We start from the raw sequence: 24,404 nt of genomic DNA, 5'->3' as shown, positions 1-24,404 counted from the left end.
TAATTGAAATTTGTTTGTTTGATCGATTGTAGTTTCGAGAGGGATTGGCTACGGAAAGATCTGAACGTGATTGGGTTTGGGTTGATCGGATGGTTAGCACCTTCCAGTATTCTGGCGATCAACGGACTCTTTCCAGCATTGGGACTGAGCAATTAAAATATATTTTTGTTTCTTTCTAATATTAATATACATAAACAAGTAAACAAACAGGTTAGGCTGGTTACTTGACACTTGAGATTGTTCTTGGCATTGACTTTTGGACAAATTGGATTCAAGGGCAGGACTGAAGATTACTTCAGTAAATAAATAAATTAATTCTAATTAAGAAAATAATAATATGTAAAAAGTGAACTACTTTCTTTGGTATTTGTTAATGAATGTTTAAGCTGCTTTTGGTATTTGTTAATGAATGTTTAAGCTGATTTTGTTTCATTTCTTTCTATACCATTTCATTTATGCATCAAACTAAAACATAACCATTTCTCTACAAATGAACATTTGATTTATGCAAAAGTAAAAAAAACAAACAAACATTTTCTATACCATTTCATTTATGTATCAAATTAAAACATAACCATAACAAACATTTTCTATACCATTTCATTTATGTATCAAATTAAAAATAATCATTTCTCTACAAATGAGCATTTGATTTATGTAAAAGTAAAAAAAAAAAAAAACTATAAAAACACCATCTGTGGGAATTGAACCCACAACCACATGGTTAAAAGCCACGCACTCTACCAGCTGAGTTAAGACAACTCATGTTAAAATATTTAGCGAAACGATAAGTCCTTAGCGAAACGGGAAGTCCTTAGCGAAACGGGAAGTAAACCCTAAACAACAGTGATTCGAAGATGCATAAACCAAACATCAATAAACTTGAAATATCATAAGATAAACGTACCAAGTGGAACAGTGCTCGTGCTCGTCGTGAAACTCATTGTCGTTTCGCCGCCGTCGCCACCGATCGCCGCCGCCCAGTTTAGAGAGAAGGAGGAGAAGAACGGGAAGAGAGAGAAGGAGAAGAAAAGAAATAAAAAAAATGAGGGAAGTTATATTAAATAGTAAGGGTAATTTGGACATTTCACACATTTTCACTTCGCAAACGCTAAGTGACTTAGCGTTTCGCGACAATGGCAAAATCGTCCAAAAAAAATAAAATCACCACAAGCGCAATTAAATTATCAAATTACCACCAGGTCAAATAACCCAGTCTTTAAGGTCATTTCGTCAAATTTCCCGATAAAATGTATGATTTAAAATGTAATTATATAAAATTAATGATGAAAAATAATATAATATATATAAGTTAACTCTATTAAAAATATATATATATATAATATGTATATAAATTATTTATAAAAAAAATATATATTTTAACTCGTAGGGAGGAGGAAAGAGGCCATGTGACCTATCTAGAAGTCCTCGTGTTAGCATCCGAGATAGAGATGCTTACCCTTTTTCTTCTTCAATTGAATCAAAATTCTAATTCGAACTCAAACATCTATGGTGTTTTGTTCCAAAAAAAAAAATTAAAAATACAAATTTGATTATAGTATATTTATAAAGAGAAAATCAATTAAGTTGATATTTTTTTTCATTGAACATGTTTCAATTTTACTCCTTTATTATATTCATTTATATTATTCAGATGGGCATTACTTTATGACAATAGTGATACTTATTCATTCAATTTCTCAATCACCCTCCTTAAACAAACTAGAGGAGTTTCAAATCATAACACATATTTTATGACATTTTCAATCCAATCTACTAGAGGATTTACCATAAAAACAATCACAAAACATTAAATCATCCAAGATCCATTAAATTTCCCACATATCCAAAGAATAGCCCAAAATAATATAAAAAATGTTGTACTCTCCTCTTCTAACCAAAACCTAATATCCAAAGTCATGTTTATACTTTAAAAATGTATTGTCATCTCTTTGAAAAATCAATTATTATTATTTTGTAATGAGTTTCCAATAAGTTAGATGAGGTTTCTAAACTAACTCATCAGTATGAAGTCAAATATTGGAGTTTAGGAACATTACCAGCTCTTTCACATGTTACTCTCCTTTTAACTACCTTGTCATTTGTACTTCTCAAATTAATAAATTAATAAATAATAATAATTGTAGATTTATTCTATTATAAATATTTTTCTCACTTTAATATCACAATCATGATTTAAATTCTCTTGGAAAATAAGCCTAGGTCAAGCCAGCTTTGTGGAATATATAGAAATGTGAATTATTTGTAGTCAATTTGTATAATCATAATGTTCAATTAATTTCAGTGAAGAGAACAATAATCTCTCATGTATTTTCAAAATGTTAATGCTCTTTATTGTGTGCATGGACCCCAAAAAGTAAATGAAAACACACAGTGGGGGCTGAAAATTGAAGACCAGCAAGGGCCAGCCAAACCATATTATATTTTTGAAGGACCAACTTAATTTAGTAACACAGTTTTATATAGTTTAAAGTAGTTTATTTGATATAAAAGAACTGTTAGTTTATTTTGAGGGAAGGATATATATATAATTCAGAGAGTAATAAAACCCTCAATTTTGCACACGAATTGACAGTTTTTGAATAACTTGAAAATTTAGTGTTGTCGAGACAATTAATAATCTCAATTTAGTGGTGGTAAAATAAGTGTTACAACCAGATATGAGCTCGACTGCGGCCAGCCTGATACAAACAAAATATAAGGGACATAAAGTTGTGAATAATGAAACACAAAATTACATATTCAATCAAACTCACTAAGGTTGTGTTTGATGAGGGGAATTGGAATTGAAATTAAAATTAAAATTGACATTGGAATTCTAATTCCAATTCCATGAGAATTGGCATTGAATTACAATTCAATTCTTATGTTTGAAAAATTATAGAATTGTAATTCAATTAAAATTCTTATGTTTGGGAAAATGATAGAATTGTAATTCAATTCTAATTCCTATGTTTGTAAAATAAATATCGGTTCAAAATATTAACTTTTTAAATATGTTTTCACGTTTAATACGTTTTTGACATGTTTAACACGTTTTTGACATGTTTAACACATTTTTACACGTTTTTGGCACTTTCAAACACGTTTTTGACATATTTAACACATTTTCACACTTAAAACACATTTTCACACGTTTAACATGTTTTCACGTTTTTGGTATGCTTAACACGTTTTAAACATTTTTAATACGTTTAACATGTTTATCACACGTTTTAACAAATTTAACACGGTTTTCACGTTTTTGGCGCGTTTTTAACATGTTTAATACATTTTTCACACGTTTAACATGTTTTTCACGTTTTCACACGTTTAACACGTTTTTGGCATGTCTAACACGTTTTATACATTTTTGACACGTTTAACACGTTTTGGCACATTTAACACGTTTTTCACACACTATCACACGTTTTTCACGTTTAACACGTTTTTCACACGTTAAACATGTTTTTCACGTTTTTCACACGTTTTAACACATTTTTCACGTTGTCACACGTTTTTCACGTTTTTCTCACACGTTTTCACACGTTTTAACACGTTTTTCACGTTTTAACACGTTTTTCACGTTTTCACTCGTTTTAACAAGTTTAACACGTTTTTCACATATCTTAACAAGTTTAACACGTTTTTCACGTTTTTGGCGCGTTTTTAACATGTTTAATACGTTTTCACATGTTTAACATATTTTCACGTTTTTCACACGTTTAATACGTTTTTGGCATGTCTAACACGTTTTACACATTTTTGACACGTTTAACACATTTTTTCACGTTTTGGCATATTTAACACGTTTTTCACATGTTTAACACGGTTAACACGTTTTCACACGTTTTCCACATCTAACACGTTTTTCACACGTTTAACATGTTTTTCACATTTTTGGCACGTTAAACACATTTTTGGCATATCTAACACGTTTTTCACACGTTTTACACATTTTTGACACCTTAAACATGTTTTTCACGTTTTGGCAAGTTTAACATGTTTTCACACGTTTTAACACGTTTTCACGTTTTCACATGTTTTTCACACATTTTTCACACATATTAACACATTTTTCACACATATTCACATTTTTAACACATTTTTCACATTTTTTGCACATTTAACACAATTTTGACCTTTTTAATACGTTTAACATGTTTTTCACACATTTTGATAGGTTTAAAACGTGTTAAACATGTCAAAAACATATGTACGTGTCAAACGTATCAAAAATGTGTTAAACGTGCCAAATAAGTGTAAAACTTGTTAAACGTGCCAAAACGTGAAAAATGTGTTAAACGTGTTAAATGTGTTAAAAATGTGTCAAACGTTTTCAAAAACGTAAAAAACATGTGAAACGTGTTAAACGTGTCAAGGACGTGAAAAATGTGTTAAATGTGTCAAAACGTGTTAAACGTGTCAAAAACGTGTTAAACGTGCCAAAAACGTGTTAAACGTGTTAAAAATGTGAAAATCATGTTAAACGTGTTAAACGTGTCAAGGACATGAAAAACGTGTTAAATGTGTTAAAAACGTGTTAAACGTGTCAAGGATGTGAAAAACGTGTTAAATGTGTCAAAACGTGTTAAACGTGTCAAAAACGTGTTAAACGTGCCAAAAACGTGTTAAACGTGCCAAAAACGTGTTAAACGTGTCAAAAACGTGTTAAACGTATTAAAATCATGAAAATCATGTTAAACGTGTCAAAACGTGTCAATGACGTAAAAAACGTGTTAATGTGTCAAAAACGTGTTAAACGTGTCAAAATATGAAAATATGTTAAACGTGTTAAAAACGTGTTTAATGTGTGAAAAACGTGTTAAAAATGTCAGAAACATAAAAAACGTGTTAATTTGGAATTACAATTCCAACCTATAAATATTGGAATTGAGAACTATCAAATTACACTATATTGAATTTCATTGGAATTCTAATTCCAATTCTAATTCTTAATATTAAAGTGTCTAACAAACATAAAAATTGGAATTGGATACTCCAATTCAAATTCCAATTCCAATTCCAATTTCAATGTCAATTCCAGGGTTATCAAACACACCCTAAAGAATTTCATAAAATTATCAAAACTTCAAAGTCAAATATAAAAAACACTAAATCATGATCACACTCACACACCCAATCTCAAGACAAACTAATTTTCTCATCGATCCAAAGATAGCAAAAAAAAAAAAAAAAAAAAGCAAAAAGTTGTACAAACGTTTTAAATTAAAATGAAAATCGTGATTATAAATACTGTGTTCAAATTTTAAAATAAAGAAAAAAAATAATGAAAGAAAATTTTGACCTTAAAATCATAATCATGATTTTAAATCTCTTGAAAAACAAGTATTAATCAACTTTGTGCACTAGAAAGATGGATTGATTGTAGTCAATTTGTACTACCATAATGTAGAATTATTTTTAGGGAAGAACAAGTCAATTAATCAAACATTTTATCAAAATATTAATGATTGTTTGGACCACAAAATAGTAAGTAATTTTTTTTTTCTAATTGAGTGTTTTATTTAAACAAAAGGAAACAGATTTACAAAAAGATATATTACCAAGTGGGATAAATTTCTTAAAATCTGTATAACACAAACAAGATAACAAGAAGAAAGTAATGATTTTTATTTTCTGGAAAGAAACAATTTATTTGAGATTTGTATTTCGGTATTTAAAGAAGATATGTTGTTTAAGAAAATAAAATATTAATAAGAAGAAACATAGTTAAAGGAAAAACTAAGATTATAAAGATATCTAACAAGATTTGAATAATCACCTAGGATAACAATCGAGTTTTAGCAAAATTGATGGTAAGGGAGAGTAACAAGAATGGTGTGATCAATCACGAGTTTTGGAAAATATTACTGAATCATTATTTAAGTACATTTGATATAAAGGACAAGAACCTATATAGTGATGATAGGAATCCAAATATTTGAAGTGAATGGTGTAGCAGCAAATGAGTTGGCAGTTGGCAGTTGGCACTGTCATTCTAAAAATATGGACATACCAATTTCTCTTTTTTCTTATCTATTAATTTTTAAATATATAATTATAAATTTTGTGTTAATTAATTAGATTATTAATTATTTATGTATTTTTAAACTAAGTTATAATAAAAATATTGTTAGGATTTGTATCTTCCAAATCCGACCAACTTGAAACAATCTATAAAAATGCAAACAGAAGAATACAAGAAGACACAGATTTATAGTGGTTTACTCAAATTGAGCTACGTCCATTTCAGCCACCACCAGATTTCACTATGAAGAAAAAAAAAAGAATACATAGTTTTTGCCTCACACTTTATTTCTCTAGAATTCTGTTTTAACAATCTAAACTTAATAATCACATATTTATAGGGTAAACATTCAGGTAATAAACCTAAATAACTTTGGTCAGGCCCAAACCCAAAACCAAAAAGAAAACTCAATAAACTCTAATTAACAATGTAGAGTTTATTATAAGTGTATGCTTCATAACTCAACAATCTTCAGTTGGAGACTAACTTCATCATCTCTCGATCGGTAGTGGTTTTCCATCTGATGTCTTAACGAAGAAGATCAACTGAAGTTGCACACAACTTCAGTTTCTCATTTGTCACAGCTTTCGTCAACATATCAGCTGGATTCTCACTCCCGGGAATCTACTCAAGAGCTAATACTCCATCTTCTAAAGCTGACCGGATGAAATGATAACGAACATGTATATGCTTCGTCCTGCCATGATAAGCATGATTCTTTGCCAAATGAATGACACTCTGACTGTCGCATCGCAACACACTTTCCTCGCAGTCTTGACCCAATTCTAGCAAAAAGGGTTGTAACCACATTATCTCCTCAGTAGCCTCTGTCACAGCAACATACTCTGCCTCACAACTAGAAAGAACAATAATCTTCTGTAATTTTGAAACTCAACTGATTGCAGTACCTCCCAGAGTATAAATGTACCATGTTGTGCTCTTCCTACTATCAACATCACCACCATTGTCAGCATCAATATTTCCTTTCAAACTCATATTAGACTTTCGAAAACACAAAGCGAGACTCGTACTTCCTCTTAAGTATCGTAGTATCCACTTTTTCTGTTTCCCAATATTGTCTACCCGGGTTGCTCATGAACCTGCTAACAACTCTCACTGCATGTGCTATGTCTGGTCTTGTAAAATCATTGCATACATAATACAACCAATGACAGAGGCATGCGGAACAGTGACCATGTAATTTTTCTCCTCCTCTGTTGAAGGCGACTGATCTTTAGATAGTCTGAAGTAACTAGCTAAGGGGGTAGTAACTGGTTTTGTATCATACAAGTTAAACCTGGTAAGAACTTTCTTCACATATTCTTCTTGTAAAGCTTGAGAACTTTTTCATCCCTGAAAATTCTCATCCCAAGGATTTATTTTGTAGCACCCAAATCCTTCATTACAAAATTTTCAGACAACTCTTTCTTGAGCTTGTTAATCTCATACAAGTTTTCTCCAATAATCAACATGTCATCAACGTAGATGAGCAGAATAATGTACGATTTATCAAACCTCTTGATATAGCAGCAATGATCAGCTTCACACCTTAGAAAATTGTTACTTTTCATGAAGTTATCGAACTTCTTGTACCATTTCCTTGGAGCATGTTTCAAACCATACAGACTTTTCTAAAACTTACACACAAGCTCATATTTTCCTTTGATTTCAAATCTTTCTAGTTGTCGCATTTAATCTCTTCATCTAAATCACCATGAATAAAAGCAGTTTTGACATCCATTTGTTGAAGATGAAGGTCTTCTTTCACAACCAAACTCAAAATAGTTCTGATTGTCATCAATTTAACTACTAGAGAGAAGATCTCATTGTAGTCAATACCTTCTTTCTGTTGAAATCCTTTCACAACCAATCTTGCCTTGTACCTCATTATTTTATCATGTTTTTCTTTATTCCTGAAGATCCATTTGTTGTGAAGTGTTTTATTTCCCTTTGGTAGCTTAGTGAGCTCCCAAGTCTGATTCAACGTCAAAGAGTCCATTTAGATTGTATTGCTTCCTCATAGCATTCAGGTTCACCTCTATTTGTCAACAATATATAGTTCAGAGATGGAGACCACCTCTTGACTGATTTTCGATTCCTTGACGACCTTCTCGGTTGAAATTTCTATCATTACCTCTGCCTCTATTTTCCACATTCAGAGCAGAACCTTTGAACGTTTCACTAGAATCAATTTTACGAACCTCTTCAGCAAGAATATGATCTCTAACTTCAACAAATTTTAGTTTAGCATTTCCAACTGAATTACTAATTGCTGCCCTCATAGGTTCCCAACTATTTGGTAGAGATGCTAACAAACTCAAGGCACTAACTTCATCCCCAAAATCAATCTCAACAGATAGCAATTGATTCACAATTGTATTGAATTCATTCAAATGAATAGTGACAAAAGTACCATCAACCATTCTTAAATAAAAGAGTCTTTTCATTAAGTGTACCTTGTTATTAGCAGATGGTTTCTCATACATATCAGAAAGAGTTTTCATCAGACCCATGGTGGTCTTCTCCTTTGCTAAATTGTGAGAAACTGTCTTGGCTAGCGTCAATCGGACAACTCCCAAAACCTGTTTATCAAGGAGTTTCATTCAGCTTCATCCATCTTCTCTAGTTTCTCACTCAAAGGAACATGAAGCTTCTTTCTATATAGATAATCTTCAATCTGCATTCTCCAGAAGGCATAATCTGTCTCATCGAATCTTCCAATCCCATGTCCTATACTGTTCTCAATTGCCATCGTTTCTAATGCTTAAATCTAGCCTAACTGCTCTGATACCAGTTGTTAGGATTTGTATCTCCTAAATCCGACCATCTTGAAACAATCTGTAAAAATGCAAGAAAGAAGAACACAAAAAGACACAAATTTATAGTGGTTCACTCAAATTGAGCTACGTCCACTTCAGCCACCACCAGATTTCACTATGAAGAAGAATAAGGAATACAAAGTTTTTGACTCACATTTTATCTCTCTAGAATTTTATTTTAACAATGTAAACTATTAATAATCACATATTTATAAGGTAAACATTCAGGTAATAAACCTACATAACTTTGGTTAGGTATAAACTTAAACCAAAAAGAAAAACTCAATAAATTCTAATTAACAATGTAGAATTTATTATAAGTGTATGCTACATAACTCAACGAATATTAGATAAATTAAATGAACAAAATATATAATATATATTTTAAAGAATTTATATTAAATTATAAATATATATATAAAGAAATAATAAAAAAAACTAAATATAAGAATTATAAATATTATGTTGTAAGACAATCAGATCGATGTAAATAATTTTTTTTAATCATCATTACCCCCATGTGAGAGGACACCCAGTTGATAACATATCTCAAATTCGTTTTAAAAAAGAATATTTAAGTGGTACTTTTCTAACAATATTTAATTAGATATTTCATTTATATTAAGAAATTTTGTATTTTTTAAGGGCTAAATTGAGATTTTCGTATTTATTCTTTCAAATCTAAAAATTTGAAATTTCTAAATGTTAAAATTAATAATAAAAAGATAAGGTCTTTTTTACGGTTTCAAAAAACCGTTACATTTGCATTATAACTTATTCACTACACTATTACCTACCAATTTTCACTCCATTAATCATTGCTCAAGAGTTTATTTGGAAATTCAATTGGATATAAAATTTGGAGAGTAAATAAAATTCAAAATTAAGTTTTGATATCACTATATCATGAGATTTTTTTATTCTCCAAAACATTTGACAAACTTTATAACAAACTCCATTATCAAATATATTGTAAGTATTGAGTTGTAACTAGTAATAAAACTCACACTATAAAATACAAATGCATCATAGTAAATAACTAATTTCCCGGATTTGGCATATCGTAGGGAGTGAGGAAAGGCTTAGGAGGCATTTGCAATAGGTCAAGGCCTCCTTCGAGCATCTCAAGTGCCTTGTTCATTGAGGGTCGGTCACTCGGCTTCAATTGTATGCACCACAATGCCACAATCACCATCTTCTTCACCATCTTCTTCACCATCTCCACTTCCTCAACTCTACTCTCCCCCATATCCACCTCCTTTCCTTCTTTGAATTGATCATATATCCACGACGGAAAGTAAATTTGGCTCAATGTTTCCATGTTTACATTTAAATTTCTCCTCCTTCCAGCCATTTCCATCAAGAGCATCCCAAAGCTGTAAACATCCGCTTTATATGAAATCCCTCCAATGTTTTTGTAGAACAACTCCGGAGCCATGTAACCCATGGTTCCTCTTGCAGCAGTTAGGGATACGATACTGTTTTGAACTGGGTACAGCTTTGCAAGCCCAAAGTCTGAAACTTTAGGCGTAAAGTTTTCATCTAGAAGAATGTTGTGAGGCTTGATATCGAAATGAAGGATTTGCATGTCACAGCCTTGGTGCAAATACTCAATTCCTCTTGCGATTCCAAGCGAGATATTGTACATTTGTTCGCAACTCAAAGACGACTGACCCACTTGAGAAGAGGTGATGTACTTCTCCAAGGAGCCATTGGGCATGAAATCGTAGACAAGGGCACGTTTGGAGCCTTGAGCACAAAACCCAATAAGTTGAACCACGTTAACATGGTGAATTCTTCCGATTGTGGCTACTTCGTTGATGAAATCTTGCCCATTCGCTTTGCTATTTTCTAACATTTTTATTGCAACATCGTTACCGCTTCGAAGCTTTCCTTTGTACACAGAGCCAAATCCTCCTTCCCCTAGTTTATTCTTGAACCATTTTGTCATTGTACGAATTTCCCAATAAGAGTAGCTAATGGGCACAAGGTTATTTTGAGTTTGGAGGAAGCTTTCGATAGCATCAAACACAGACAAATGTCTTCTTCTACATTTGTATATCAAGTAGATAGAAAGCAACAACCATCCACAAAATGTTCTTGCTCCAAGAATCATTACTGGATGAAGACAAAATTATAAAATAAATAAAAGTCAGCATTTGAAAATCTGTATATCTAATTAAGTGATTAAATAACTTATAAGGAAAGTTTTAATACCAAGAATTATCAATGTCGGACGAATATAAAAATCTGCAAAAAAATAAAAGTGAAGATGGTCTAATCATTTAGCAGTATATATATTATATAGTAGATGAAGGAGGGAGTGAAATTAATACACAAAATCTGCTGCAGTCCTGCATAATTACAGCCAAGAATGATCCATTAGCACAAGATGAATATTATTGAAATTAAATTAAGTTGGAAATTAGATTGTTAATACTCACTTTCAGAAAGAGAGAGACCACGATAATTATAAAAATAGGCGTTGTAAGTTTTACAAACATTGTTGTCAATTGTGTATGGACCAGGTAATCTTCCTTGAAAGTTATAAAAACAATAAGCTCCAATCCAGCTTAGCTCAAATCCACTAGCCAATTGGGTATGGAAGCGGGAGAATAATATGGAAGAGTTGACGTTCCTACTATTCCTCCATTGCATTGAGCCACAGAATGTCATGTGGATGCTCTCTGGCCCGCACCCTTCTGGTATCTTAACACCGTTGAAATCCAATGGAAGAGTACCGAACAAAATATAGTTGGAAGAAGCATTATTAAGAAGATTTGTATCATTCATTATAATAGCATATTCCTCTTCTTCAAACTCCACCACCGGCAGCCTCTCACACTTAATAGTTGCAATAAACCGTGTTTCGCAATAACCAAAATAATAATAATAATAATAATAATAATGGCGAAGGATAGAAGGCGTTAGGAGATGAAGAGGGAGAGAGGAGTAGTTTCCCTCTTGGATGCCCTCATCGACTAGTCGGATTGTATAATTTTTGTCATAGTCTATTCCCAATACATAGTACCTTCCAGAGTCTATATAGTGGACCGGCCGACCATTCTCGCATCTTAGCTCAAAATTAACGGCTTTAACTCCACACCCTTCTGGATCGTCTTCGAACTGAAACGGATATTTGACAATCACCTCCTTGTAATTGCCACAGGAAGAAGAACAATTTAAAGCATTATTGGACTCTGTTAGGAGCAGAAGAGAAACAATAAAACAAAATGCTGCTAGGCATGAAAGCCTTCCACTCATCTTTATGGATTATGATCTATGAATGGTGTTGAATAGGAACATTGAGGGGTGGATGGATGCATCTTCCTCTTCATATCTTTATTTATTTCAGATGAAATAACTGTTCACAAGTCAAGGTCAACTTGATAGACAAAAATTTCACTGTGAAATTGCCAAGAAATTACTGTTATAGTATTAAAGCATTTGTAATTTCTCTTCATTTTTAATCAAAGAAATGGCAAGACTAGTACTATTCTCTCTCTTCTTCTTCTTCCTCTCAATCCTTTTGCAGATCCAGCCTGGAGTTGGCGCTGCTGATGATGATGAGTGCAAGCCAGAAATATGTGGAGATATTGTTATCCGCTTTCCTTTCAGACTTATTGAAAGGCATTCGGATCATTGTGGTTATCACGGATTTGATCTCTCTTGCTCTCCCAACTACCAAACCATCCTCAATCTTCCCCTCACTACTTCTTCTTCTTCTTCTTCAAATGTAGTGGTCATTACCCACATAGACTATGGTTCTCAAATGCTATATGCAGAAGACCCAGACGGTTGCTTTGTGAAGAACTTTGAAAACTTTAACTTCTCCGCTTCTCCCTTCCAACTATTTCACACATACGACATCTTTTATTACTTCAGCTGTCCTCATGATTCTTCTTACAAGGGAATAAACTCATCAGAACTATGCCCACCTTATTATGAATTACCTTGCCCCGTGGATTGCGCTAGTGATTCAACTCAGCAAGTGTATGCTGTTTCCATTAACGCCGAATTGTACAACCTGCCACCGTGGCCATGCAAATCCATCACAAAAATCTCTGACTTAAAACATTTTTCATTGAATTGGTCGGAGCCCATGTGTGGCCATTGCGAATCACTTCAAAAACTCTGCAGATTCAGGGATATCAACAATACTCAACACAACCTCACGGAACATGAAACAGAGTGTTATGGAGAGCTGAAGCAAGTCAAGCAACCAAGAGGTGATCTATTGTTTTCTCTCTCTTATGTATATATATACTCCATTATGTTAAACACAAATATTTATTTATTGCAGATTTTAGCAAGAAACTTATAATTACAGGTAACCTTCTCCTGATCTTCTCTCTTTCATCAATCATATTATATTTCTCTTAATGTTCTCTCAACCCTTTGAGCAATATTTTGAGTGTAGGTTATTGCTTAACTAGTCTTGTTATTCTCGTTGGAGTAAGTCTTACATACTCCATCCTAACTTCTGATGATAACAAGAGGCAAGCTCAACTAAAGATTGACACGTTCTTGAAAGATTATAAGGCTCTTAAACCCTCGAGATATTCATACTCAGATATTAAGAAGATAACCAACAATTTTACTACCATGATCGGCAAGGGTGGCTATGGCATAGTTTACAAGGGAAAGCTCTCAAATGATGTTCATGTAGCTGTTAAAGTCCTCAATGATGTCAAGGGAAACGGGGAAGAGTTCATCAATGAGGTGGGAACCATGGGAAATATTCACCACGTCAACGTAGTACGATTGGCCGGCTATTGTGCCGATGGATCCAAAAGGGCGCTCATCTACGAGTTCATGATGAATTATTCACTCGAGAAGTTTATATCTTCCGAGGGGAAGAAGAAATCTCTTGGGTGGAAGAAGCTAGAAGAAATTGCTTTGGGAATAGCCAAAGGAATCGAGTATCTTCACCAAGGGTGTGATCACCGAATCCTACACTTTGATATTAAGCCACACAATGTTTTGTTGGACAGTAACTTTGTCCCAAAAATCTCTGATTTTGGTTTGGCCAAGCTTTGCTCTAAGGAACAAAGTGCTATTTCCATGACTATTGCCAGGGGTACCATCGGCTACATTGCACCCGAAGTTTTCTCTAGGAATTTTGGAAATGTGTCGTATAAATCTGATATCTACAGTTTTGGAATGCTCTTACTGGAGATAGTAGGAGGAAGGACAAAACCTACAGATGAAGACAAGAGTGAAGCTTACTTTCCGGAGTGGATATACAACCGATTGAATCGAGGAAAAGAGTTAGCCATTGAGATTGAACATGAAGCAGATGAAAACTCGAAAAGGATCATAAACAAACTGACTATTGTGGGACTTTGGTGTATTCAGTGGTACCCGAGCAATCGGCCTTCCATGAAAGCAGTAGTTCAAATGTTAGAAGGCGATGGAAATGCATTAACACTCCCTCCAAATCCATTTGTCTCTACGGATTCAACCGCTAATAAGGGAATCATTCGCAGGGAAACTTTTACTAGCAGTTTAGAAGTTATATCTGAATCTGAATCTGAATGAATTATTCTAGTTTCAACCTGTTGTTTGCTGCAATGTGTCTTGAACTTTTACGATTATTATTCAATTTCAACTTACCCATCTCATAATAAACAGCTTAATTAATATCTTGTGAAGTAATTCAATCATATGTAAATGCCAATGTCAAATTAAACATACCAAGGCAACTTAAGCTAGGGTTAAAAGTAAAAGTAACAAGGTTCTAAATATATAAAGTAACAAGATTGAGCTTCGAGATATGAAGATGTTTGAAGATAATCATTGACCTGCACTGAATATTAGCGTTTCTAACAGGGGTGAAGTTACCTGGATGGTGTCGTCGAGGGATGAGAAGAAGAGGGAAACATAATCAGTCTAGTCTCTGTCTGGCAATGGAAATCCTTGAGCAATCGATCGTCCATGAACATCGTATTGAAGCTCGGAGATCCTTCGTCCCTCCAGACGATTCCCGTCGCGGTGGAAAATTATATTTTAGTTTTGCTTTTGAGTATAAATGATTTTTTTGATTTTTTTAGAGAGGATGGTAACTCATTCCTTTATATTTTCAAAGGTCCGTCAATGTTTGAATGTCTCGAAGTTTGATTTTCTGAAGCTTAAAGTTTCTGTCTAGTTTGAGTTATATTTGACTTATTTGGGACCAAAAAATTTGTATCTTTTTGGATATGTCCTTTTATCTCTCTGCGTTATTGAAAAGTTGTTATACCTTTATTGTATTTCCGACATCTGATTATAATGAAGCTTGAATTTGACGTAAATTTCCGTGGTTTTACTCCTTGACTTGAGAAGGTTTTTTCACGTAAAATATTGTGTGTTTATTGTGTTATTTACTTCCGTTTTGATTTGTGATTTATTTGTTCCTAAGTTTTCAACAAGTAGGGAATCGATTATAGGTTTTCCCAACACGTGGTATTAGAGCTTTGTTAGCTTTTTTGGACTTGATTGAAATATGAAGATAAACACAAGTAGGGTAATTTTGTTGAATGGTTCAAATTATCAAATTTGGAAAGGAAAAATGAAAGATCTTTTTGTTTGTTAAGGCTTTACACTTACCCGTTTTTTGTATTGAGAAACCTGCACAATATTTATGGAATAAACTTGAAAATTTATATATTTCAAAGACTGAAAGTAATAAAGTATTATTATTGTTTCTAAAATTAATTCATTTGAGGTATAATGATAGCGCTTCTATGGCTGATTATATAAATGAGTTTCAGGGTGTTTTATCAGATGTCAGACATTGAATTAAGTTTAAAGATGATGTTCGAGGACTTTGGTTATTGACTACTATACCTGATTCGTGTGAAATGTTTAAGGTTTCTCTTTCTAATTTTGTTGTTAATGACCTCAAGCTATAATTAAGTTATCTTTAAAAAGTTTTTATTTTCCAAAACCAAAAAGAACTCGTGAAACCATCATCATCAAGTTTCCAGTTGATATCAAATTCAGCTTAATATCTCGAGCATGTCGAAATCTTTAATTAATAATTTTGATACTAATAAAAGAACACTACATACCTGAACTATACCTACAAGTATTGTAAATCAATTCAGGAGGAGAATGTATCTACCGTTCAATTTTAACCCGTTCTAAAAGTCCATTCAACGGGTCTCTTTCACGCTTTATGTTCTTCTAACCTGGGTAAAGTGTAAAACTACACCCCACTATTGAGGACCTAAAGAACTTGCATAAACAAAATTGACAACAATATAATAAAAAAATAAATGTTTCTTCATTTCTTAGTTTTATGTGGCTACTCTAATCTTATTATTTCAAATATTTAATCTTGATAGTTTGTTTTGGGATTTACATGTTTTGTCACCAGATCAGATCTTCTGCTACCGATTGCCGTGTTCCCCTGTGGCGGACCAATCAGATTGCAGCATTATTATTTTAATAATAAATCAATCTGGGCCGGAGACGGAGGGAGGGAGAATCCGGAATCCGGGTTTAGGCCCGGGTTCACACCAGACGCCGTTAACGGAAGCGCCTGTTAACGCCAGGAAATAATATAATATTCATATGATAAACAGATAAGATATCTTCGCTCCGGGACCGTGTCAGAGGGGAGGGTGAGATACGATGGGAGCGAAGATCTACACGCCCGTTGCAATGACCCTCATGTAAACCCCCCTTACCCACCCATGAGAATACCGCCTGTCGTTCATGAAAATACACTTACACGTCTATGTAAAGACCAAATTGACAGGGATATTATATTTACGTTTATTAAATATTAATTTAATTTATTAAAAAACACATGCAGCGATATAATATTCGCTTCAATTAATTCAATCTTTTTTTTTCATGGATTTTATATTTCCATTTATTAAATATTAATTCAATTAATTGAAGATGACATGCAGCAACCGAACAATTCTTCGCCTCAATTACTTTTCTATTTTTTTCCTTTTTTTTTATTTCATTTTTTTGGCTGGAGACCTTCATGAGCGAAGATATATTTGCTTCAATTAATTCTAATCAAAACCTCATGTAAAACCCCCCTACCCACCCATGAGAAGACCGCTTGCCTATCATGTAAAGACACTTACCCGTCTATGTAAAGACCAAAATGACATGGATTTTATATTTCCGTTTATTAAATATTAATTCAATTCATTGAAGATGACATGCAGCAACCGAACAAATCTTCGCCTCAATTACCGGCTCGATTTTTTTTTATATTTTTAATTTTTTTCCGTTTATTAATAAATGTTAATTCAATTAATTTAAAATGACAATCAGTAAACGACCAAATATTCGCTTTAATTTTGTTTTTCGAGTAGACGATTGAAAGCGAAGATTTCTTCTTTTCAAATATTTGTAGCCTGACGTTCATGTAAAACCACCTCCCCTCCCATGAGAAGCCAACTTGCCTGTCATGTAAATTCACTTACCCGTGCATTTACATTCCGCGAATAAATCTTCTATTCTATGAATAGTTTTTATTTTCCATTTATTTTTATTAATTTTTTATGAATTTACGATATCGAACGAATATTTATTCGCTTCCATGACTAGTTGATATAATTTCAATTTCCCGCTACAAGCCGACTCTCCCTCAATTTCATTTTCATAAGCAACTGTTCATATTCTTCTCTCTCTATCTCCCGGCGATAATCCAAACACTGAACGTCGAAACCCTAGATATTTCGTTTATACTACAAGGATTTCTTCTGAACATGTCGGGTAACCAAGGCAACAACATGGAAGTGGATCATCCCATCGACTCCCGAGAGGTCGTCTTGCAAGTTTGTAGGAGCATAAACGAAAACGAAACTGCACCCACTCCGGCATCCAACGTCAATCCCAGCAATAAACCAGAGAGGTATGTTAATCTTATTGTGTTTATACTAATTTTACACATGTTTATTCAATTTATTTCGTATAATACTGATTTATGCTATCCCACCAAAATTAATGACTTCGAGGACATATGAAAGGAAGAGGAAGAGAAATCCGAAGACGAATACTAAGTCGTCATCGACTGCTGAATCAGTTTCCACAGTTGCTGTCGAAGCTACTGATGTTGCTGCAGGTACTGACGAGATTTTACCACCACCTTTTCCCCCTAAAAAAAAAACAAATGTTATTCCTACCTCCACTCCAACAGTCGATGAAGAGTTACCAGAACCACCCCAGAAACCAGTAATATTTCTCCGTCTACTACCCCATTCGATGAAGAGTTTCCCCCATCTCCCCAAAAAACCAAAACCATCAAGAAACGTAAACTGACATTTCTAACCAGATCATCACCTCATGGCCTCGCTCAACTCATTCCTAAATTGAGCGTAGAACAGAGGGAAGCCGTGAAGGAAATCGGGTTTGGTTCTCTTCTTACAATGGGCGTCTCCAAGTGCCTGGCTCATTTTTCCAGACACGTAATCCAATGTTTTGACCCGGATAAGAGTTCTCTGGTATTGTCCAACGGTGATGAGATCCGTATCGATGAAGATCTCGTACAGCTCGTGATGAACCTCCCTAGAGGGGCAATGAACGTAGTCGAGTCCGTTGGGTTGGACAAGACTAAGGACCCTGATTATTTTAATTTCTTGAGGGATTGGAAGACCAGATGGACCGGGGAAGACTCAAAAGCTCCCGAAATACTTTCTATGATCCCCAAGATATTAAGTAACACAAGTGCAGACAACGATTTCAAAATAGACTTCGTTGTCTTTGTTGTCTCTAGTTTTTTATGTCCTGTTCAAAATTCACGAGCCAGGTAAACATGTATTCAAACCTATTATATATCTAATTGTATTTGTGAATACTGACAAATGTATTTTTTTCATTTCAGGTTCAAAATTCTCAAATCCTTAATGGAGGTTGATAACATAAAGGAACTGAACTGGTGCCACTTTACACTACAACGATTGGTTGACAGTGTAAGAAGTTGGAAAGAAAAAGCAAGTAAAGATAAAAATCCATATTTCGATGGACCTATAACCCTTTTATCGGTAAGTATTGTTGCCTCTCTTATATATGATTTATAGATATGTAATATTTTCTAACATGTTTCCCACTCCTTTACTCCAGATTTGCTACCTAGATGGTGTTTTTGTGGAAGGTGAACGTATCCCCTACGAAAGAAAATTTCCAATTATCTCCTGTTGGGATGACGTCACCGTGTTAGAGTTTACCAACTTAGAAGTTCGTGCCGGTGGTTTTGGGCTGGGCAGGGCAAGGGCGCGCCTAGCAGTTAAACAACCCGAGAATCCAGTTGACTCGGTTGAACTAAAAGAAGACGATAATGAGGTATGTGGAAACTATAAATTGACTCCCATTGTTCTTTATTATCCTGTTTTCAAGATTAATGATCTCTGTTTTTCATAATGTACAGATGTTGACATCCAAAATCCTGCAAACTTTTAAAGATACAGCCCAACAGCTGAATTACCTATCAGGGGAGTTGGAGAAACGCAACATCGATCCGAAGCCCTTTTTTGAGGCCGGTTTCCTGAACCTCAGAGAGTCTGAAGGCTTCATGAAACTCTTGAAGGTGGTGATCGATGGTCCGGTTCATGTAGGTGTGGAAGATCCTACAAGGGATGCACTTGGGGACACTTTACAGTGTGCGGGCTTGAAAGTCAATAGTCCCCGGGTTGATTACACATGTCAGACTGCAGTGGAGGACCATGCAGACAATCCACCAGCACAGGCTGAACTGAATGATTTTGAGGATGCGGTGATGTCAAATCAAGAAAATCCATCAGATCACGTTGAACAGAATGATCTCGATGTTGCCGTTCTGCCCAATGAAGCTCCGTCACCCCCTGTTCAACCGAAATCTGTTGAGGATGTACGTGAGGACATTGAAGATGAATCACTCCTTGTTGAACAGGAAGATGTAGAGGCTGTATTTCAGCACAGTCAAGCCAATTCACCCCCTCCTCAGCAGGACGAACATGAGGATTCATTTCTGCCCAACAAAGATGACTCACCCAGTGTTGAACCAATTGATCATGAGGGTGAATGGAAGGAACCGGATGAGGCACACAAAGTGCAGACAACCACTGTTGAAGACGATGATCAGGTTGAAGGGAAGGAACAGGTTGATGAACCAAAATCTCCGCATGAAAATCCAAATGATCAGGGGGCAGGGAAGGAAAATGTTGAGGAACCCCAAGCTCAGTCTGTTGCACCAAGTGATCAGGGTGAAGGCAAGCAACAGGTTGAGGAACCCAAACCTCAGCATTTTGATCAAATGATCATGGTGCAGGGAAGGAAAATGTTGAGGAACCCCAAGCTCAGTCTGTTGCACCAACTGATCAGGGTGAAGGCAAGCAACAGGTTGAGGCTTCTAAGGCCGTTGAATCTTCTGAAGATGAAGATGAAGGTGATGGGGGGGGACGCATCAACATTAAAGAATATCCTAAGAGGAAGATCTCAAAAATTCATGTGCACCTTCGATCCCCTTACATGCAACAGGTTGCGGATATGTTGGACCACAAAATAACCAACAAGGAACAGAGATTAGCCGATTTTGTGTTTGATGAAGACCTGCCTGGATTGTAAGTTAGTTCGCATTGTTTTAGAAATTTTAAAAATGAAATTATTTAGTTATGGTCTTCTAAATGAATGTATTTTGCAGTGAGGTTCTGTACGAAGGTGCACCTGGTAATATCACCCGTGAATTACTTCGTTCAATGAAAATGGGTCGCGAAATTTCGAGCGAAGTGATTGACGCTTGGTCCATAATTGTGCACTTCAAATGCCGTAGGTTGCCAAGGCATGAACCAAGAATAATTTGTTTCTCATCATGTTCACATGTAAGTGCATCTCTTTTTTTTTGCTATGTATCCTTCAATGTTCATGACTTTGATGCTCTGCCCTTATTTTGCAGGTTAATATGCAGCATGATGCCACCTTATTTTCCTAATCCATTGAAGAAGACATGAGAAACTACCAAGTCACAAAAGAAGACCTCATCTTCGCTGACGTGGTCTGTACATATCCCTCAATTCCAAGTAAAGAATATGCAATAAAGTAATAAATGTTTGTGTTCTTTTTGCAGATATTCCTACCCGTTGTCGTTTCCCGACATTTCTTCCTTGTTTGTGTGAATATTAAGGAATCCAAAATCGTTGTACTAGACAACTCCGGCCGTCCTCATGGAATGAAAATTATGGACAAGTATGTCACTTTGAGTAAACAACTCGATTGTTTTGTGAAATTCTTGTTAAGTCAAGGCATGGAAAGAATGACTGCCAAGGTTAAAAAATACAGGATAACGGCCCCAAAGCTGGACTGGCAAGACAAAACAAACAAGACAGACTGTGGTGTATACTTAATGAGACATATGGAAACATATAGAGGAACGGCGAAGAATTGGTCTATTGACATCAACGAAAATAATGTAAGTGTTATACCATATTTTAGTAGATGATATTGAACAATTTTAGATGTTCTTATACTTTCTCTTGTTCTTTTGAAGGCCGAAGAAGCTTTGAGTACGTTGAGGATAAAATATTTATACAGAATTCTTATGTCTGAGCACAATGTCAATAGGTTCAAGTTAAAGACTGCAATTAGATCAAGATATTAGGTATTCGTATGTCTTATACGGAATTATACTTGTACAGTAATTCTTATGTTTACACAGGTCAATTCACATTTTTTTAATGTATGGATGTTTGATAGTGAATTATAAATTATAATGCAATTCAGATTTTAATGTATGGACTGCAATTCAGATGTTAATGTATGGAGTTATAATGTATTGATGTTTGATGTGTCTTCTTGTACCGATTTTTTTAAAATCATAAACGAGGATCATTTCTTAACTGTGTGTTTTAATATTCTTAAACGAAGATATATTGTCAACATCATGAAACTGAAAAACTTGCAACCGTAATATCTTCTTAACTGAAAATTTTGAAATTCATAAACGAAGATATCTTCTTATGTTCATTTTTGGTGCAATCCATATTTTGGAAATCCGAGACGAAGATATCTTCTTCACTATATGTTTTTAAATTCATAAACGAAGATATCCTCGCAACTATACATTTTCAAAATCCTAAACGAAGATATCTTCTAATGTTCATTTTTGGTGCAATCCATATTTTTAATATCCGAGACGAAGATATCTTCTTCACTATATGTTTGCCAATTCATAAACGAAGATATCCTCGCAACTATACATTTTCAAAATCCTAAACGAAGATATCTTCTTATGTTATTTTTTGGTGCAATCCATATTTTTAATATCCGAGACGAAGATATCTTCTTCACTATATGTTTGCCAATTCATAAACGAAGATATCCTCGCAACATGTAATGCCCCTACCTGTGGTATGTATTGATGTCAATTCAAGAATGAAAACTCATTTATTACTTCAACTACTTCTGTATCAAGATCATCACTCTCATACCCTCACTCTCACTCTCACTCTCACATTACACTCTCACTCCTTCCCAAATCTCTATCTACCGTTGTCTTTCCTTCAGTCATTTAGTGTAAAACTCATAAGATGGATGTAGAGATGGACCCAGACATGCTGGTTTTATCGCAGCAACAACTGGAGCGATACTTAAGTCTGATCAACGATGACCCTGTCCCTTTTAGTGTCTATCATGTAGATGAGATTCTTCCTCTATTACGAATAAACGTTAACGACGGACTGATGGCCCACATGCAAAGCAGATGGAATACGGACTCTCGTTCTTTTGTTATTGGGGAAATGCACATATGCCCGACGATAGAGGACTTTGCTTCAATCCTTAGGTGTGGTAGTCTTGCACTCATGATCTTGCCTGTCCATCAAGATCCTCATATGGCCGTCCACATTTGCGACAGCTTCTATGGATGTACAATGTTTGATGCTCTTTTGTTTACCCTCCAACATGGATTTCTGAATATGACAAACATAGACGAGTACATTTGGCGTGTCCAGGGAGCTGAGAGGACCATCAACCACACACAAAGCAAACTGATCATGCTTGTGGTTCTGGCTCATTTTTTTTTATGTCCGGCTGCAGGACGCCGGCCTTCGGAAAAGATCCTGCGGGTAGTTCCTGCACTGATGGGAAACGCCCCAAACCTGGCTAGCCTGGTACTTGCTGAGACATTACTTGGTCTTAACGAATTTGTTCCCGAGGAAAACAACTATTCTCGCCGTGGATCACCTTTGGTTCTATACCTCTGGTTGTTAGACAAGTTGCATTGGTTGCCCCGTCCTTCAATTCCCTACACTTCCTTTGCCAATCTACAAGTGCAAAGGGTCAATGGACTCGTGCCTCCGAATTTTATTTCGGATATTCACCCAATTAGGTTCATTGTTCCGTGGTATCTGTTTACTGAAATGATGTACGAGATGAGGGGTTCTCCATTCATCATTTTGTTGGGCCTTCAGGGAACTACCTCCTACTGCACAACTGTCATATACAGACAATTTGGCCTACGGAATCCCCTACCTTCAAATGGACACAATCCTCCGGAGGACTTCATGTTTACTCCTCACCATCTTTACTTAGAGTACGCATCAATAATTGAAAATTCTTTGACGGTTTTCATCCCCAACCGATGGATCAATGCTGTGAACGAAGCCATTCAGCTATACATTCCACCCGTCATCGAACATGAGGTCGTGTCGCTGACAGGACCGATAGACGAGTCATCCTCTCATGAATTAGACTAGAGCTTCATTTGTATTGTTGAACAGCTATATTGTTGGTTAATCTGTGCAGTACTTATGTAAACGGATTATGGAATGTTTTTGTGTATTCAACAATATTATGAAGTTATGTTTGATTATAGTCTGAAGTTATATTTTACATTATGTAGTGAGTTTATTCTGGAGTGATATAAATCGACTCATTGTCGTTATGTTTGATTCTTTGATTGCAATTTGGATGTCATGATCAATTCAAAGTATAATGTAAAACAACTGATCTGTTCATGTAAACCCCTTAGATTGATCCATCGATTGGTTGCTCGCTTCCTTACACAGATCTAATCAGTAAATCGAACGGACATTTCTTCGCCTGTAAAACCCTTGAAAACGAAGATGATGTCGCATCCAATCTTTGAAGTTACATATTATTGTTGACACTTTCATGTCATACTCTAATGAATTTGAAAACGAAGAATCATTCGCCTGTAAGTTTCTATATTAAACACAACATTGTTACGAAACGAAATACTATTCGCTTGATCTTCATATTTGAGGTCGCCCACATTGAACGGAAATGTATTGAAATTATATTTCATCATTGAAAAAAGAAGTGTGTTTTCGTATAAAACCCTATAAAGAAATCATTTCATATCTATGGATTACTGTATTAAGCCTGTCTTGACATATCAAATCGGAACAGTGTGCAGTATTGTTGTCACATCACAAAAATTAATAAATATTATATTTTAATAAAGTTGCAAATTATGTTTTTTTTTTCAATTTTTAAACACATGAATTCATCTAATTATATATGAAAAGAAGCGAACATATATTCGTGTTCAGTGAAAATTGCAAATTATGAGGAACTAATTTGAAGCGAATAAATCTTCGCTTGAATGAATT

At 34.7% G+C, this 24,404-nt stretch overlaps 3 protein-coding genes and 1 non-coding gene across 4 annotated transcripts; 2 read left to right on the top strand and 2 right to left on the bottom strand.

Moving 5' to 3' along the window:
• Positions 1 to 689: 689 nt before the first annotated feature.
• On the bottom strand, positions 690 to 762 carry TRNAK-UUU. Its single transcript has one exon. It is a non-coding gene; the product is annotated as a tRNA-Lys (tRNA).
• An 8,951-nt stretch (positions 763 to 9,713) lies between these two features.
• On the bottom strand, positions 9,714 to 11,112 carry LOC124919976 (rust resistance kinase Lr10-like). The gene is made up of 2 exons (XM_047460351.1): positions 11,068 to 11,112; positions 9,714 to 10,968 (listed from the first exon to the last, which is right to left on the bottom strand). Exon 2 carries the CDS (start codon positions 10,964 to 10,966, stop codon positions 9,890 to 9,892), a length of 1,077 nt encoding a protein of 358 aa, XP_047316307.1. The 5' UTR covers positions 10,967 to 10,968; positions 11,068 to 11,112; the 3' UTR covers positions 9,714 to 9,889.
• A 1,216-nt stretch (positions 11,113 to 12,328) lies between these two features.
• LOC124946009 (putative RING-H2 finger protein ATL21A) lies at positions 12,329 to 13,430 on the top strand. The gene is made up of 4 exons (XM_047486560.1): positions 12,329 to 13,079; positions 13,154 to 13,180; positions 13,271 to 13,349; positions 13,424 to 13,430. Exons 1-4 carry the CDS (start codon positions 12,329 to 12,331, stop codon positions 13,428 to 13,430), a joined length of 864 nt encoding a protein of 287 aa, XP_047342516.1.
• On the top strand, positions 13,326 to 14,465 carry LOC124919978 (rust resistance kinase Lr10-like). The gene has a single exon (XM_047460352.1). It carries the CDS (start codon positions 13,456 to 13,458, stop codon positions 14,389 to 14,391), a length of 936 nt encoding a protein of 311 aa, XP_047316308.1. The 5' UTR covers positions 13,326 to 13,455; the 3' UTR covers positions 14,392 to 14,465.
• The last annotated feature ends 9,939 nt before the right edge of the window (positions 14,466 to 24,404 follow it).

Source organism: Impatiens glandulifera, chromosome 1, assembly GCF_907164915.1.
Source record: "Impatiens glandulifera chromosome 1, dImpGla2.1, whole genome shotgun sequence".
Taxonomy (NCBI): Eukaryota; Viridiplantae; Streptophyta; class Magnoliopsida; order Ericales; family Balsaminaceae; genus Impatiens; species Impatiens glandulifera.
This window is presented reverse-complemented; position numbering and strand designations above follow the sequence as displayed.